Source organism: Mobula hypostoma, chromosome 10, assembly GCF_963921235.1.
Source record: "Mobula hypostoma chromosome 10, sMobHyp1.1, whole genome shotgun sequence".
Classification (NCBI taxonomy): Eukaryota; Metazoa; Chordata; class Chondrichthyes; order Myliobatiformes; family Myliobatidae; genus Mobula; species Mobula hypostoma.
The window spans coordinates 38,784,975-38,798,522 of NC_086106.1; the positions used below are offsets into that span (position 1 = coordinate 38,784,975).

At 44.2% G+C, this 13,548-nt stretch overlaps 1 protein-coding gene across 2 annotated transcripts in view; it reads right to left on the reverse strand.

The window, feature by feature from the left end:
- Positions 1–272: 272 nt before the first annotated feature.
- Positions 273–13,548, reverse strand: part of LOC134353288 (TNF receptor-associated factor 3-like) — an 82,576-nt gene continuing 69,300 nt past the window's right edge. For both annotated transcript variants that reach the window (XM_063061319.1, XM_063061320.1), the window contains 3 exons: positions 7,993–8,133; positions 6,808–7,000; positions 273–1,098 (listed from right to left, as the gene is read on the reverse strand). In XM_063061319.1, coding sequence (XP_062917389.1) covers positions 521–1,098; positions 6,808–7,000; positions 7,993–8,133 — 912 coding nt within the window. In that variant the 3' untranslated portion in view covers positions 273–520. The remainder of the gene's footprint in view (positions 1,099–6,807; positions 7,001–7,992; positions 8,134–13,548) is intronic.

The following is a 13,548-nucleotide window of genomic DNA, read 5'->3' on the forward strand; positions in this document are numbered from 1 at the left end:
GATGAGCAGGTGTACAGGTGTCACTGATAAAGTGGCTGCAGAGTGTGTGTGCTATGTTTTGGTAATCAAGGTCAAGTCAAGGTTTTAGGCAGTTAGGGGGTCCATCCATTGCACACCCCCACCCGTTCCTCAAGCCTGCTCTTCCAACCCTCTTGGGATCTTGCTGTACCAATAGACATGAAAATGAAATGCATCCTGCACTCTTGCAATAACAATTAAAGATTTAATTATTCTTTCCATAAAAATATATCTGAAACAAAGATGTACTTCCCTTTAAACATGGGAGAGAAGTAACAGTCAGTGAATAATAATACATTATCATATCAGAGGCTAATAATACTATATCATATAAAATACTTTGATAACAGTTAACAAAGCTAGCAGAGTTTTATAATTTACTGTCTGGCCCCAGATCTCAGTCTCAAAAGGACAGTGTCAAGCACACTTCTGAACACTTTCAAAACAATGAGCTCTTGACCATGGGACTATTGCACGATTCCGGTGGACTGAGTAAAAGGTTTCAAAGCTCAGGGGGGTCTGATACATCCACGGTTATCTTGATGAAAATGGTGTCATCTTTGATATACTGCCGGTTTTTGTTTTCCAGAACCGTCTGAGCGACAAACAGAGGGCAACCCGACGCCACGTTCATCTCCCCCTGGGGCCGTCCGAAGCTGCTGCTGTTGGGGTCGGGCTTGAATGTGTCCGACACGTGGCCCTTGCCTAGTCCTTGGTCGAGCAGGGTGAGGGTCACCTTCTGCCTGAAGGGCCAGGGCAGCAGGGAGTCATACTCTCCACGCATCACCACAAAGAAGACCGACAGGTGCGTGCCCTTACCCATTCCGTCCCCATTGAGGTACACACGGGCGCACATCTTGTATCCGAATGAGCTGGTGTAGAATGGTTGGCTGTAGAGCGAGAGTGTCTTCCCAGAGATGGCCTCCCGCTTCCTCCGTTCATAATCCTGAATCTTCCATATCAGCCTTCCATTGTAGCTCGCTGTCTCCAGCATCTGGAAACGCAGGTCGATGTCTGCCAGACGGACCTCGTGGATGCCGAGCATTTCATCATGCTGTGTCACCTGATGCTCGATCGAGACTACAGGAGAAACGGAGCAAGAACGTGAGAAAGAAGAGGGGGGAAAGAAGAGGTTCTGCAGATGCGAGAAATCCAGAGCAACGCACACACAAAATGATGCAGGAGCTTAGCAGGTCAGGTAGCATCAATGGAGAGGAATGAACAGTCGACGTTCTGGGCTGAAACTCTTCACCGGGATCAGGAGCTGACCGTCTGGCCCGACGAGCCTGCTCGGCTGTTCAATAAGATCATGAGTGACATTGCCATGGACTCAGCTTTACCCACCTATCTTCTCCCATTAACCCTTAATTCTCCTGCTAGGCAAAAATCTATCTAACTGTGTCTCAAATTTATGTAATGAAGTAGTGTCTACTGAGGAATTTGGTTTATTTGTCACAAGAAGTTCACAGCTCCTTGTCAGTGGCTACACAGGTCAATAAGGTGGTTAAAAAGGCTAATGGCATGCTTGTTTTTATTAGTTGAGGCATCGAGTCAAGACGTTATGTTGCAACTTTGTAAAACTCTGGTTAGGCCACATCTGGATTATTGCACACAGTTCTGGTCACCCCGCTGTAGGAAGGGCGTTGAGATTTTGGAGAGGCTGCAGAAGAGGTTGACCAGGTTGCTGCCTGGTTTCGAGGGCATGTGCCATCATGAGAGGCTGGGTAAACTGGGCTGTTTTCCTTGGACAGCCGGAGGCTGAGGGGAGATCTGATAGAGGTTTATAACAGTATTAGGGGCGTAGACAGAGTAGACAGAGAGTATCTGTTTTCCCGGGTAGAAATGTCTAATACCAGAGGGCAAGCATTGAAGGTGAGAAGGTGATAGGTTCAAGGGGGATGTGAGAGGTAACTTTTTTACTGAAAGGGCGATGGGTGCCTGGAATGTGCTGCCTGGTATAGTGGTAGAGGCAAATACATTAAAGGCTTTTAGGAGATGTTTATATAGGCGCATGAATATGAGGAAGATGGAGTGATATGGACATTGTGTAGGTTGGTGGGATTAGATTTTTTGGGGGTTTTGATTTACTTTTTAGCTGGCTCGGCACGAACCACCCTGTGGGCCGAAGGGCTTTTTCCTCTATTCCATGTTTTAAGTTCTATGAGGGGTGATTTCCAGCAGCCAGTTAAACCAAGCATCTTCCCACATCCATTCAGGATTCCTCAATCTATTGCAACATTCCCGCCGCATTCCATAAGGAGTTTGTGCATTCTTGTGTCAGTGTGTGTTTCCTCCCACGTTCCAAAGATGTACAGATTAGGGTCAGAGCGTTGTGGGCCCGTCTGGTGGCGGAAACATGGCAACACCTGTAGGCTGCCCTCAGACTGCGCTGGTCGTCACCACAAGGTGATGAATTTCACTGTCTGATGTTTAAATGTACATCTGATAAGTAAAGCTAATGCCTTTAAAAATGTTTGAGAGACAGCCTTTGAATGGGCCTTGGAATGGCCAAGATTAACAAAGGATTTCTGACAAGGAGCTAGCATGAAACACTATAGTCAGTGGCAGAGCACAAAGATCGGACATAATGTGACAGCTCTATAAAGCCCTGGTCAATAGAACATGAAACATTTCTTTATTTTCCTGTAAATGCCTGCAAGAAAATGAACCTCAACATAGTATATTGTGGCATATACAGTATGTACTTTGATAATAAATTTACTTTCACCTTCGAAGGTTAGCATGGACGTGGCTTGCCAAATGGCCTCCTAAAACTGTAAGAAATAGAATAGTACAGTACAGTACAGGCCCTTTGGCCCACATTGTTGTGCCGACCCTTAAACCCTGCCTCCCATATAACCCCCCACCTTAAGTTCCTCTATATACCTCTCTAGTAGTCTCTTAAACTTCACTAGTGTATCTGCCTCCACCACTGACTCAGGCAGTGTATTCCACGCACCAACCACTCTCTGAGTAAAAAACCTTCCTCTAATATCCCCCTTGAACTTCCCACCCCTTACCTTAAAGCCATGTCCTCTTGTATTGAGCAGTGGTGCCCTGGGAAAGAGGCGCTGGCTATCCACTCTATCTATTCCTCTTATTATCTTGTACACCTCTATCATGTCTCCTCTCATCCTCCTTCTCTCCAAAGAGTAAAGCCCTAACTCCCTTAATCTCTGATCATAATGCATACTCTCTAAACCAGGCAGCATTCTGGTAAATCTCCTCTGTACCCTTTCCAATGCTTCCATATCCTTCCTATAGTGAGGCGACCGGAACTGGACACAGTACTCCAAGTGTGGCCTAACCAGAGTTTTATAGAGCTGCATCATTACCTCACAACTTTTAAACTCCATCCCTCGACTTATGAAAGCTAATACCCCATAAGCTTTCTTAACTACCCTATCTACCTGTGAGGCAACTTTCAGGAATCTGTGGACACGTACCCCCAGATCCCTCTGCTCCTCCACACTACCAAGTATCCTGCCATTTACTTTGTACTCTGCCTTGGAATTTGTCCTTCCAAAGTGTACCACCTCACACTTCTTCGCGTTGAACTCCATCTGCCACTTCTCAGCCTACTTCTGCAACCTATCAATGTCTCTCTGCAATCTTCGACAATCTTCTACACTATCTACAACACCACCAACCTTTGTGTCATCTGCAAACTTGCCAACCCACTCTTCTACCCCCACATCCAGGTCGTTAATAAAAATCACGAAAAGTAGAGGTCTCAGAACCGATCCTTGTGGGACACCACTAGTTACAACCCTCCAACCAAATGTACTCCCTCCACCATGATCCTCTGCCTTCTGCAGGCAAGCCAATTCAGAATCCACCTGGCCAAACCTCCCTGGATCCCATGCCTTCTGACTTTCTGAATAAGCCTACCATGTGGAACCTTGTCAAATGCCTTACTAAAATCCATATAGATCACATCCACTGCACTACCCTCATCTATATGCCTGGTCACCTCCTCAAAGAACTCTATCAGGCTTGTTAGACATGATCTTCCCTTCACAAAGCCATGTTGACTGTCCCTGATCAGACCATGATTCTTTAAATGCCCATAGATCCTATCTCTAAGAATCTTTTCCAACAGTTTTCCCACCACAGACATAAGGCTCTCTGGTCTATAATTATCTGGACTATCCCTACTACCTTTTTGGAATAAAGGGACAACGTTCGCCTCCCTCCAATCCTCCGGTACCATTCCTGAAGAAAATGAGGACATAAAGATCCTAGCCAGAGGCTCAGCAATCTCTTCCCTTGCCTCGTGGAGCAGCCTGGGGAATATTCTGTCAGGCCCTGGGGACTTATCCATCCTAATATATTTTAATAACTCCAACACCTCCTCTCCCTTAATATCAACGTGCTCCAGAATATCAACCTCACTCATATTGTCCTCACCGTCATCAAGTTCCCTCTCATTGGTGAATACCGAAGAGAAGTATTCATTGAGGACCTCGCTCACGTCCACAGCCTCCAGGCACATCTTCCCACCTTTATCTCTAATCAGTCCTACCTTCGCTCCTGTCATCCTTTTTTTCTTCACATAATTGAAGAATGCCTTGGGGTTTTCCTTTACCCTACTCACCAAGGCCTTCTCATGCCCCTTTCTTGCTCTTCTCAGCTCCTTCTTAAGCTCCTTTCTTGCTACCCTATATTCCTCAATAGACCCATCTGATCCTTGCTTCCTAAACCTCATGTATGCTGCCTTCTTCCACCTGACTAGATTTTCCACCTCACTTGTCACCCATGGTTCCTTCACCTTACCATTCTTTATCTTCCTCACCGGGACAAATTTATCCCCAACATCCTGCAAGAGGTCTCTAAACATCGACCACATGTCCATAGTACATTTCCCTGCAAAAACATCATCCCAATTCACACCCGCAAGTTCTAGCCTTATAGCTTCATAATTTGCCCTTCCCCAATTAAAAATTTTCCTGTCCCCTCTGATTCTATCCTTTTCCATGAAGGCCAGGGAGCGGTGGTCACTGTCCCCCAGATGCTCAGCCACTGAGAGATATGTGACCTGACCCATATAACCATATAACTATATAACAATTACAGCACGGAAACAGGCCATCTCGGCCCTTCTAGTCCGTGCCAAACTCTTACTCTCACCTAGTCCCACCGACCTGCACTCAGCCCATTCCATTACCTAATACTAGATCTAGTATGGCATACCCCATAGTCAGCCTGTCAACATACGGTGACAGGAATCCGTCCTGGACACACTTAACAAACTCTGCCCCATCCAAACCCTTGGAACTAATCAGGTGCCAATCAATATTAGGGAAGTTAAAGTGATCTATGATAGCAACCCTGTTATTTTTGCACCTTTCCAAAATCTTCCTCCCAATCTGCTCCTTGGTATCTCTGCTGCTACCAGGGGGCCTATGGAATACTCCCAATAGAGTAACTGCTCCCTTCCTGTTCCTGACTTCCACCCATACTGACTCAAAAGAGGATCCTGCTACATTACCCACCCTTTCTGTAGTTGTAATAGTATCCCTGACTAGTAATGCCACCCCTCCTCCCCTTTTCCCCCCTCGCTATCCCTTTTAAAGCACTGAAATCCAGGAATATTGAGAATCCATTCCTGCCCTGGTGCCAGCCAAGTCTCTGTAATGGCCACTAGAACATAATTCCATGTATGTATCCAAGCTCTCAGTTCATCACCTTTGCTCCTGATGCTTCTTGCATTGAAATGTTCCATTGGTGGTGCAGGTGATCCCTCACCACAAGGCATTCTGGGGGAAAGCAACTGGGAAGATGTTCAGGGTAGCACAGTGATGGTGAGCGTGGAGCCACCATCTCACAACAACAGAGATTGTATATCGCAGTGTATCACCCCAGCTGACTCACAGATGAAGTGCTGCCTCACCTGGACACTTCACCTGTGAGTCGGCTGAGGTGATATACTGCGTCCAGTGCTCCCGATGCAACCATCTATATATTGACTAGACCCGACGCAGGCTGGGAGACTGTTTCACTGAACCCCTACGCTCTGTCCACCAGAGAAAGCAGGATCTCCTAGTGGCCACACATTTTAATTCCACGTCCCATTCCCATTCTGATATGTCTATCCACGGCCTCCTCTACTGTCAAGATGAAGCCACACTCAGGTTGGAGGAACAACACCTTATATTCCGTCTCGATATCCTCTGACTTGATGACATGGACTTTGATTTCTCTAACTTCCGTTAATGCCCCACCTCCCCTTCGCACCCCATCCATTATTTATTTATTATTATATATATATTTTTTTCTCTCTCTCTCTCTCTCCTTTTCTCTCTATGTCCCTCTCACTATACCCCTTGCCCATCCTTTGGGATTCCCCCCTCCCCCTTTCTTTCTCCCTAGACCTCCTGTCCCATGATCCTCTTATTTCCCTTTTGCCAATCAACTTTCCAGTTCCTGGCTCCATCCCTTCCCCCTCCTGTCTTCTCCTATCATTTTGGATCTCCCCCTCCCCCTTTCTATCTCTTACTATCTCTTCTTTCAGTTAGTCCTGACGAAGGGTCTCGGCCCGAAACGTCGATTGTACCTCTTCCTAGAGATGCTGCCTGGCCTGCTGCGTTCACCAGCAACTTTTATGTGTGTTGCTTGAAATTCCAGCACCTGCAGATTTCCTCGTGTTTGCGTTTTTAAACCTTGAAGTAGGTGGCTACATCAGCAGAACACCACGCCGGGTTCCGCTCCTGTACCGAATAAAGTGGTCACCAAGAGTAAATAAATAAAAATAAAGAAGTTGTGCAAAATTAGTGAGGTACAACTCACCTGGAATGCTGCTGCCCCTGTACAGGCACAGTGTGCTCTGATTGCTTTCTACACTTGAAACTCTGCTGCTCAGGTTCTCTGTTTTATATTTTATCCACAGAATGTCCTGTTTTAAAACGTCTTCCAGCTTGTGCCTCTCCAGCAGATCACTCTCAACTTTATGCAGCTTCTCAGCATGTGCAGCCAATATCTTCTGCAAGGGAACAATAGATTTTGCCCTATTTTAAGTTGCCATAGTGCTGCTTGTGTTCACCAGACAGTAATGGTGATTCTCATTGGCTATGTCCACTACATTGGCCAATCTGGCTGTGTGGAAAGCTGTCCTGTGATTACTTGAGCTCCAATCATGTACACTTCTTGTGATTCTCTGTCTACCGCAAAAGGAAGTGTCTCCCAGTACTCATTTCAATTCGACTTTGCATTATAATGTCTGTCCATGCCATCCTCTACTCCCATGATGAGGCCAAATTCAAGTTAGAAGAGCAACATCCGATATTTCATCTAGGTAGCCTCCAACCTGATGGCATAAGCATTGATTTCTTCAAGTTCTAATGATTTCTCCCCTTTTCCTCCTCCTCTCTTTGTCTGTTCCCTATTCCAGTTCCCCTTCACCTCTCTGCATCTCCTCACCTGGAAAGGACAGTGGACCATGGAAGCAGGGGAAGGTGCAGGTGAACCAAATGGAGGTGATGGACAGGTGAGGAGAACTGAAGAGGAGAGAGAGTAACCAGAATGGGAAATAGAAAAAGAGAGAAAGAGGGATGCGGAAAGATTACCAAAACATGGAGAAATTGATATTTATGCCATCAATTTTGAATCTACCCAGAGAGAATATGAGGTGTTGCTCCTCCGGCCTGAGTTTGGCCTCATCATGGTAGTATAGAAGAGCCATGAACAGACATATCAGAATGGGAATAGCAAGTCAAATTTAAATGGTTGGCCTCCATTTGGTTCAGTTTCCAGAGTACCGACCTGTGATTGGGTCAATTTGCAATTAGTAATTGGCCTGTCCCCGTGATTGGTTGAATTTCCAGAAGTTGTTCAGTAAAGCTCATAGTTGCTCAGGATTTCCATATAATTCCAATAAAATGACTTTATTATATAGTCAATCTGGAGTTGATTGAATATGCTCTTTAGAATTGACCTTTGATTGACTGAATTAAATCCTGTTGCTACAGAACTGACCTTTAACGAGTTCATTTCAACATCACTTTTATTAGCCAACTGGCTTTTCGAAGCTAATTCCTTCTCCATTTCCTGAATCTTGCCGGACAGCCTGTCTAAGACCGTTTGCTTTTTTGTTATCTCACTTTCAAGATCGGAGACCTGGAGGGATAAAACAAGGCAATTGTTAAAGATTTTGAATCTTCAGATAATTCTCAGTGTATAAGTCCATGAGGGGGTATAGATACAGCGAATGCATTCATCTTTTTTTAAGGGCTGGGAAATCAAGACCAAGAAAACATAGGTTTAAGGTGAGAGTGGAGAGATTTAGTAGGAACTGCAGAGGCAAGTACACAAGTTAACAAATCTCATGACGCATGCCGGTGGTAATAAACTTGATTCTGATTCTGATTTCTTGTTGCACAAGGGTTCACACCACCAGTGTTCAATTCAAGGGCCCAACATATTGATGCTATTACGGCAGCCCTCACCTACATCTCCTCCACTTCCCAGACATCCACACTCATCCCATCTTCCTGCCACCTTAACTGGGTTAGAGTTCCTCTTGTCCTCACCTAGCACCCCATGAGCCTCTGCATCCAGCACATCACTCTCCACAACTTCCACCATCTCGAAAGGGATTCTACCATCAAACACGTCTTTACTTCCCCCCACCACTCTCCACTTTCCATGGGGATCACTCACTCCATGATTTCTTTGTCCATCTGCCCCTACCAACTAATTTCCCTCCCGGCACATATACCTGCAAACAACAGAAATGCTACACCTGCCCATTTACCTCCTCCCTCACCTCTGTTCAGGGCCCCAAACAATCCTTCCAGGTGAGGCAACCTGTAGCAATGAATTCCACAGATTCACCACTCTCTGGCTAAAGAAATTCCTCTCATCTCCATTCTAAATGAGCATCTCTCTATTCTGTGGTTGTACCCTCTGGTCCTGGACTCCACCACTATAGGAAATATCCTCTCCACATGCACCCTAACCAGGTCTCTTTACATCTGGTGGGTTTCGATAAGATCACCCCCCCACCATTCTTCTAAATTCCAGTGAGTAGAGCCCCAGAGCCATCAAACACTCTTCATATGACAAGCCTTTCAATCCCAGAATCATTTTTGTGAAGCTCCTTTGAACCCTCTCCAATGTCAGCACATCCTTTCTTAGATAAGGGGCCCAAAACTGTGCACAATACTCCAAGTGAGACCACACCAGTACTTTATAAACCCTCAACATTATATACTTGCTTTTACATTCTAATTCTCTGGAAACATTGCATTTGCCTTCTTCGCCACCAACTCCACCTGCAAGTTAATCTTTAGGGAATTCTGCATGAGGACTCCCAAGTCCCTTTGCACTGGATTTTTGAATTTTCTCTCCTTTTAGAAAATAATCTAAGCTTTTATTCCTTCTGCCAAAGTGCATGACCACACACTTCCCAACACAGTAATCCTTTGTTACTTCTTTGCCCATTCTCCTAATCTGTCCAAATCCTTCTACAGTCCCCCTACTTCCTCAACACTACATGCCCTCCACCTATCTTTGTATCATCCGCAAACCTGGCCACACAGCCATCAATTCCATCATCCAAATCTTTGACATACAACATAAAAAGAAGCACTGGACCCTGTGGCACACCACTAGTCACTGGAAGCCAACCAGAAAACACCCCCTTTATTCCCACTCTTTGCCTTCTGCCAATCAGCCACCGCTCTGTCTATGCTAGAATCTTTATTGTAATACAGTTGGCTCTTATCTTGCTAAGCATCCTCATGTGTAGCACCTTGCCAAAGGCTTTCTGAAAATCCATATATACAACATCCACCAGTTCACCTTTGTCTAGCCTACTTGTTATTTCCTGAAAGAATTTCAACAGATTTGCCTGGCAAGATTTTCACTTAAGGAAACCATGCTGACTTTGGCCTATTTCACCATGTGCCTCTAAGTACCCGAAACCTAATCCTTAACAATCGACTCCAACATCTCCCAACCATTGAGGTCAGGCTAACTGGCTTATAATTTCCTTTATTCTGCCTCTCTCCCTTCTTGAAGAGCGGAGTGACATTTGTAATTTTTCAGTCTTCAGAATTTATTGATTCTTGAAAGAGCCTTATTAATGCTTCCACAACATCTTTTGCTACCTCTATCAGAACCATGAAATGTAGTCAATCTGGTCCTTCTTCTTTGAGATGTATCTATCCAGTGTCGCCTGAATTGCTACCAGAAACTCCAGCCATTTCTGCACTGCTGTTATTCCTGATGGTATGATCTCGTAATGAACTTTGGCTAGCTTCTTTTTTCATGCCTCTGTAATCCCCCTTTATTCCACTCTAGAGTCATAGAAAAGTACAGCACAGAAAGAGGCCTTTTGGTCCATCTAAGCCAAGCCAAACCACTTAAACTGCTTACTCCCATTGACCTGTACTGGGAACATAGCCCTGCTTACCCCATCTATCTATGTACCCATCCAAACTATTCACCTTTCACATTTAACCCTAACCTGTAGCAGTCCCACCCCAACACAGTGGAAAAAGCCTCCTAGCATTTATCCTATCTATACCCAATTTTGAATACTTCCATCAAAATGGTTGATAGATTGTTGATAAATCATCAAAAAATATCAAAATTGTTGATAAATTATCAAAAATACCTCAACTTTTAATACTTCTCAATCTTCTACATTCCAAGGAATAAAGTCCTGACCTATTTAGTCTTTTCTTACAGCTCAGGGCCCCCAGACTAGCAACATCTTTGTAAATTTTCTCTGTACTCTTTCAAACTAATTTACATCTTTCCTAGTCATAGTCATAGTCATACCTTATTGATCCCGGGGGAAATTGGTTTTCGTTAAAGTTGCACCATAAATAATAAATAGTAATAAAACCAAAAATAGTTAAATAGCAATATGTAAATTATGCCAGGAAATAAGTCCAGGACCAGCCTATTGGCTCAGGGTGTCTGACCCTCCAAGGGAGGAGTTGTAAAGTTTGATGGCCACAGGCAGGAATGACTTCCTATGACGCTCTGTGTTGCATCTCAGTGGAATGAGTCTCTGGCTGAATGTACTCCTGTGCCCACCCAGTACATTATGTAGTGGATGGGAAACATTGTCCAAGATGGCATGCAACTTGGACAGCATCCTCTTTTCAGACACCACCGTCAGAGAGTCCAGTTCCATCCCCACAACATCACCGGCCTTACGAATGAGTAGGTAGGTAGGTGACCAAAACTGCACACAGTACTCCATATTAGACCTCACTAATGTCTTATACAACTTCAACATAAAATCCCTTCCCCTGTACTCAGTTCTTTGATTTGTGAAGGCCAGTGTGACAAAAGCTTTCTTTACGATCCTATCTACCTGTGGCATAATTCAATGAATTATGGGCCTGTATTCCCAGATCCCTTTGTTCTACTGCACTCCTCAGTGCCCTACTGTTCACTGTGTAAGACCTACCCTGGTTGGTACTGAAGAGCAACATGTCACACTTGTCTGTATTAAATTCCATCTGCCATTTTTCAGCCCGCTTTCCAACCTGGTCCAGGTCTGGCTGCAATCCATGATAGCCTTCCTCGTTGTCCACTACATCCCCAAACCTGGTGTCATCCATAAATTTTCTGATCCAGTTAACCACATTATAATCCAAATCATTGATATAGATGACAAAAAACAACAGACCCTGCTCTGATCCCCGTGGATCTTCACTAGTCACAGGCCTTTATTCAGAGAGGTAACCATCGCCTACCACTCTCTGGCTTCTCCCACAAAGCCAATGTCTAATCCAATTTAACCTCATTTTAAATGCCGAGCGACTGAACTCTCCCGACTAACCTCCCATTAGGTCCTTATCAAATATTTTGCTAAAGTCCATGTAGAGAACACCCACTGCCTTGCCTTCATCCAAATTCTTAGTAACTTCCTCAAAACTGTCAATAAGATTGGTTAGACATGACCAACCATACAGAAAGCCATTCTGACTATTGTCAATCAGTCCATGTCTATCCAAATCCTTATATATCCAGTTCCTTAGAATATCTTCCAATAACTTTCCCTACTACTCATATCAGGCTCACTGGCCTATAATTTCCTGGTTTATTTTTAGCTCCTTTCTTAAATAGTGGAACAACATTAGCTGTCCACCAGTCCCCTGGTACCTCCTGTTGCTAAAGATGATTTAAATACCTCTGCTAGGGCCCTGGCAATTACTGTACTTGCCTCCCATAGAGTCTGAGGGAACACCTTGTCAGGCACTGGGGATCTATCCACCCTAATTTGCCTCAGGTCAGCAAATATCTCCTCCTCTGTAATCTGTACAAGGTCCATGAAGTTGATGCCACTTTGCCTCACTTCAATACACTCTGTATCTGTCCCTTGGGGTTAATACAGATGCAAAATATTAATTTAAGATCTCTCCCATCTCTTTTGGTTCTACACATTGTTTACCACTCTGATCTTCCAGTGGACCAATTTTGTTCTTTGCAATCCTTTTGCTCTAATATATTTGTTGAATCCCCTAGGATTCACCTTCGCCTTGTTTGCTACGACAACCTCATACCTCCTTTTAGCTCTCCCGAGTTCTTGCTTAAGTGTTCTCTTTTTTAAGTATTCTCCATTAGTACCTCATTTGTTCCTACTGGCCAATACTTACTATGCACCTCCTTTTTTTTCTTAACCAGAGCCTCAATATCTCCTGAAAATTAAGGTTCCCTAAACCTGTTATCCTTGCCTTTTATTCTGACTGGCACATACAAGCATTGTACTCTCAAATTTTCAATTTTGAGGCATCATACTTACCAAATACACCTTTTGCCACTAAACAGCCTGTCCCAATCCACACTTGCCAGATCCTTTCTGATACCATCAAAATTGGCTTTTCTCCAATTTAGAATCTCAACCTGTGGACTAGACCTATCTTTTTGTTTAAAACTAATGGCATTGTGGTCATTGGATGCAAAGTGTTCTCCTACACAAACTTCTGTCACCTGCCCTGTCTCTTTCACTAATAGTAGATCAAGTATCACACACTCTCTCGTTGGGACTTCTATATACTGATTAAGAAAACTTTCTAAACATACTTGACAAGCTCTATCCCATCTAGTCCTTTTACAGTGTGTGAGTCCCAATAATATGTGGAAAGTTATAATCACCTACTACCTTATATTTCTTTCAACAGTCTGCGATCTGTCTACAAATTTGTCCTTCTAAATCCCTCAGACTGTTGGATGATCTGTAAGATAATGCCATTAACTTATTTCTCAGTTCCACCATGACACCTCACTAGATGAGTTCTAGTCTGCCCTGTCCAAGCACTGCTGGGACATTTTCCCTGTCTAGTAACACCAGCCCTTCTCCTTTAACCCCTCCCACTCTTTTGCATCTAAAACAATGGAACCACAGAATACTGAGCTGCCATTCCTGCCACTCCTGCAACCAAGTCTCACTAATGGCTACAATATCATAATTCCAGGTGTCAATCCATGCCCTGAGCCAATCCTACAAAACTTGCATTCAAATATACGCAGTTCAGGACATTAGTCACACTTTGTCTGAGGTCTTAACAA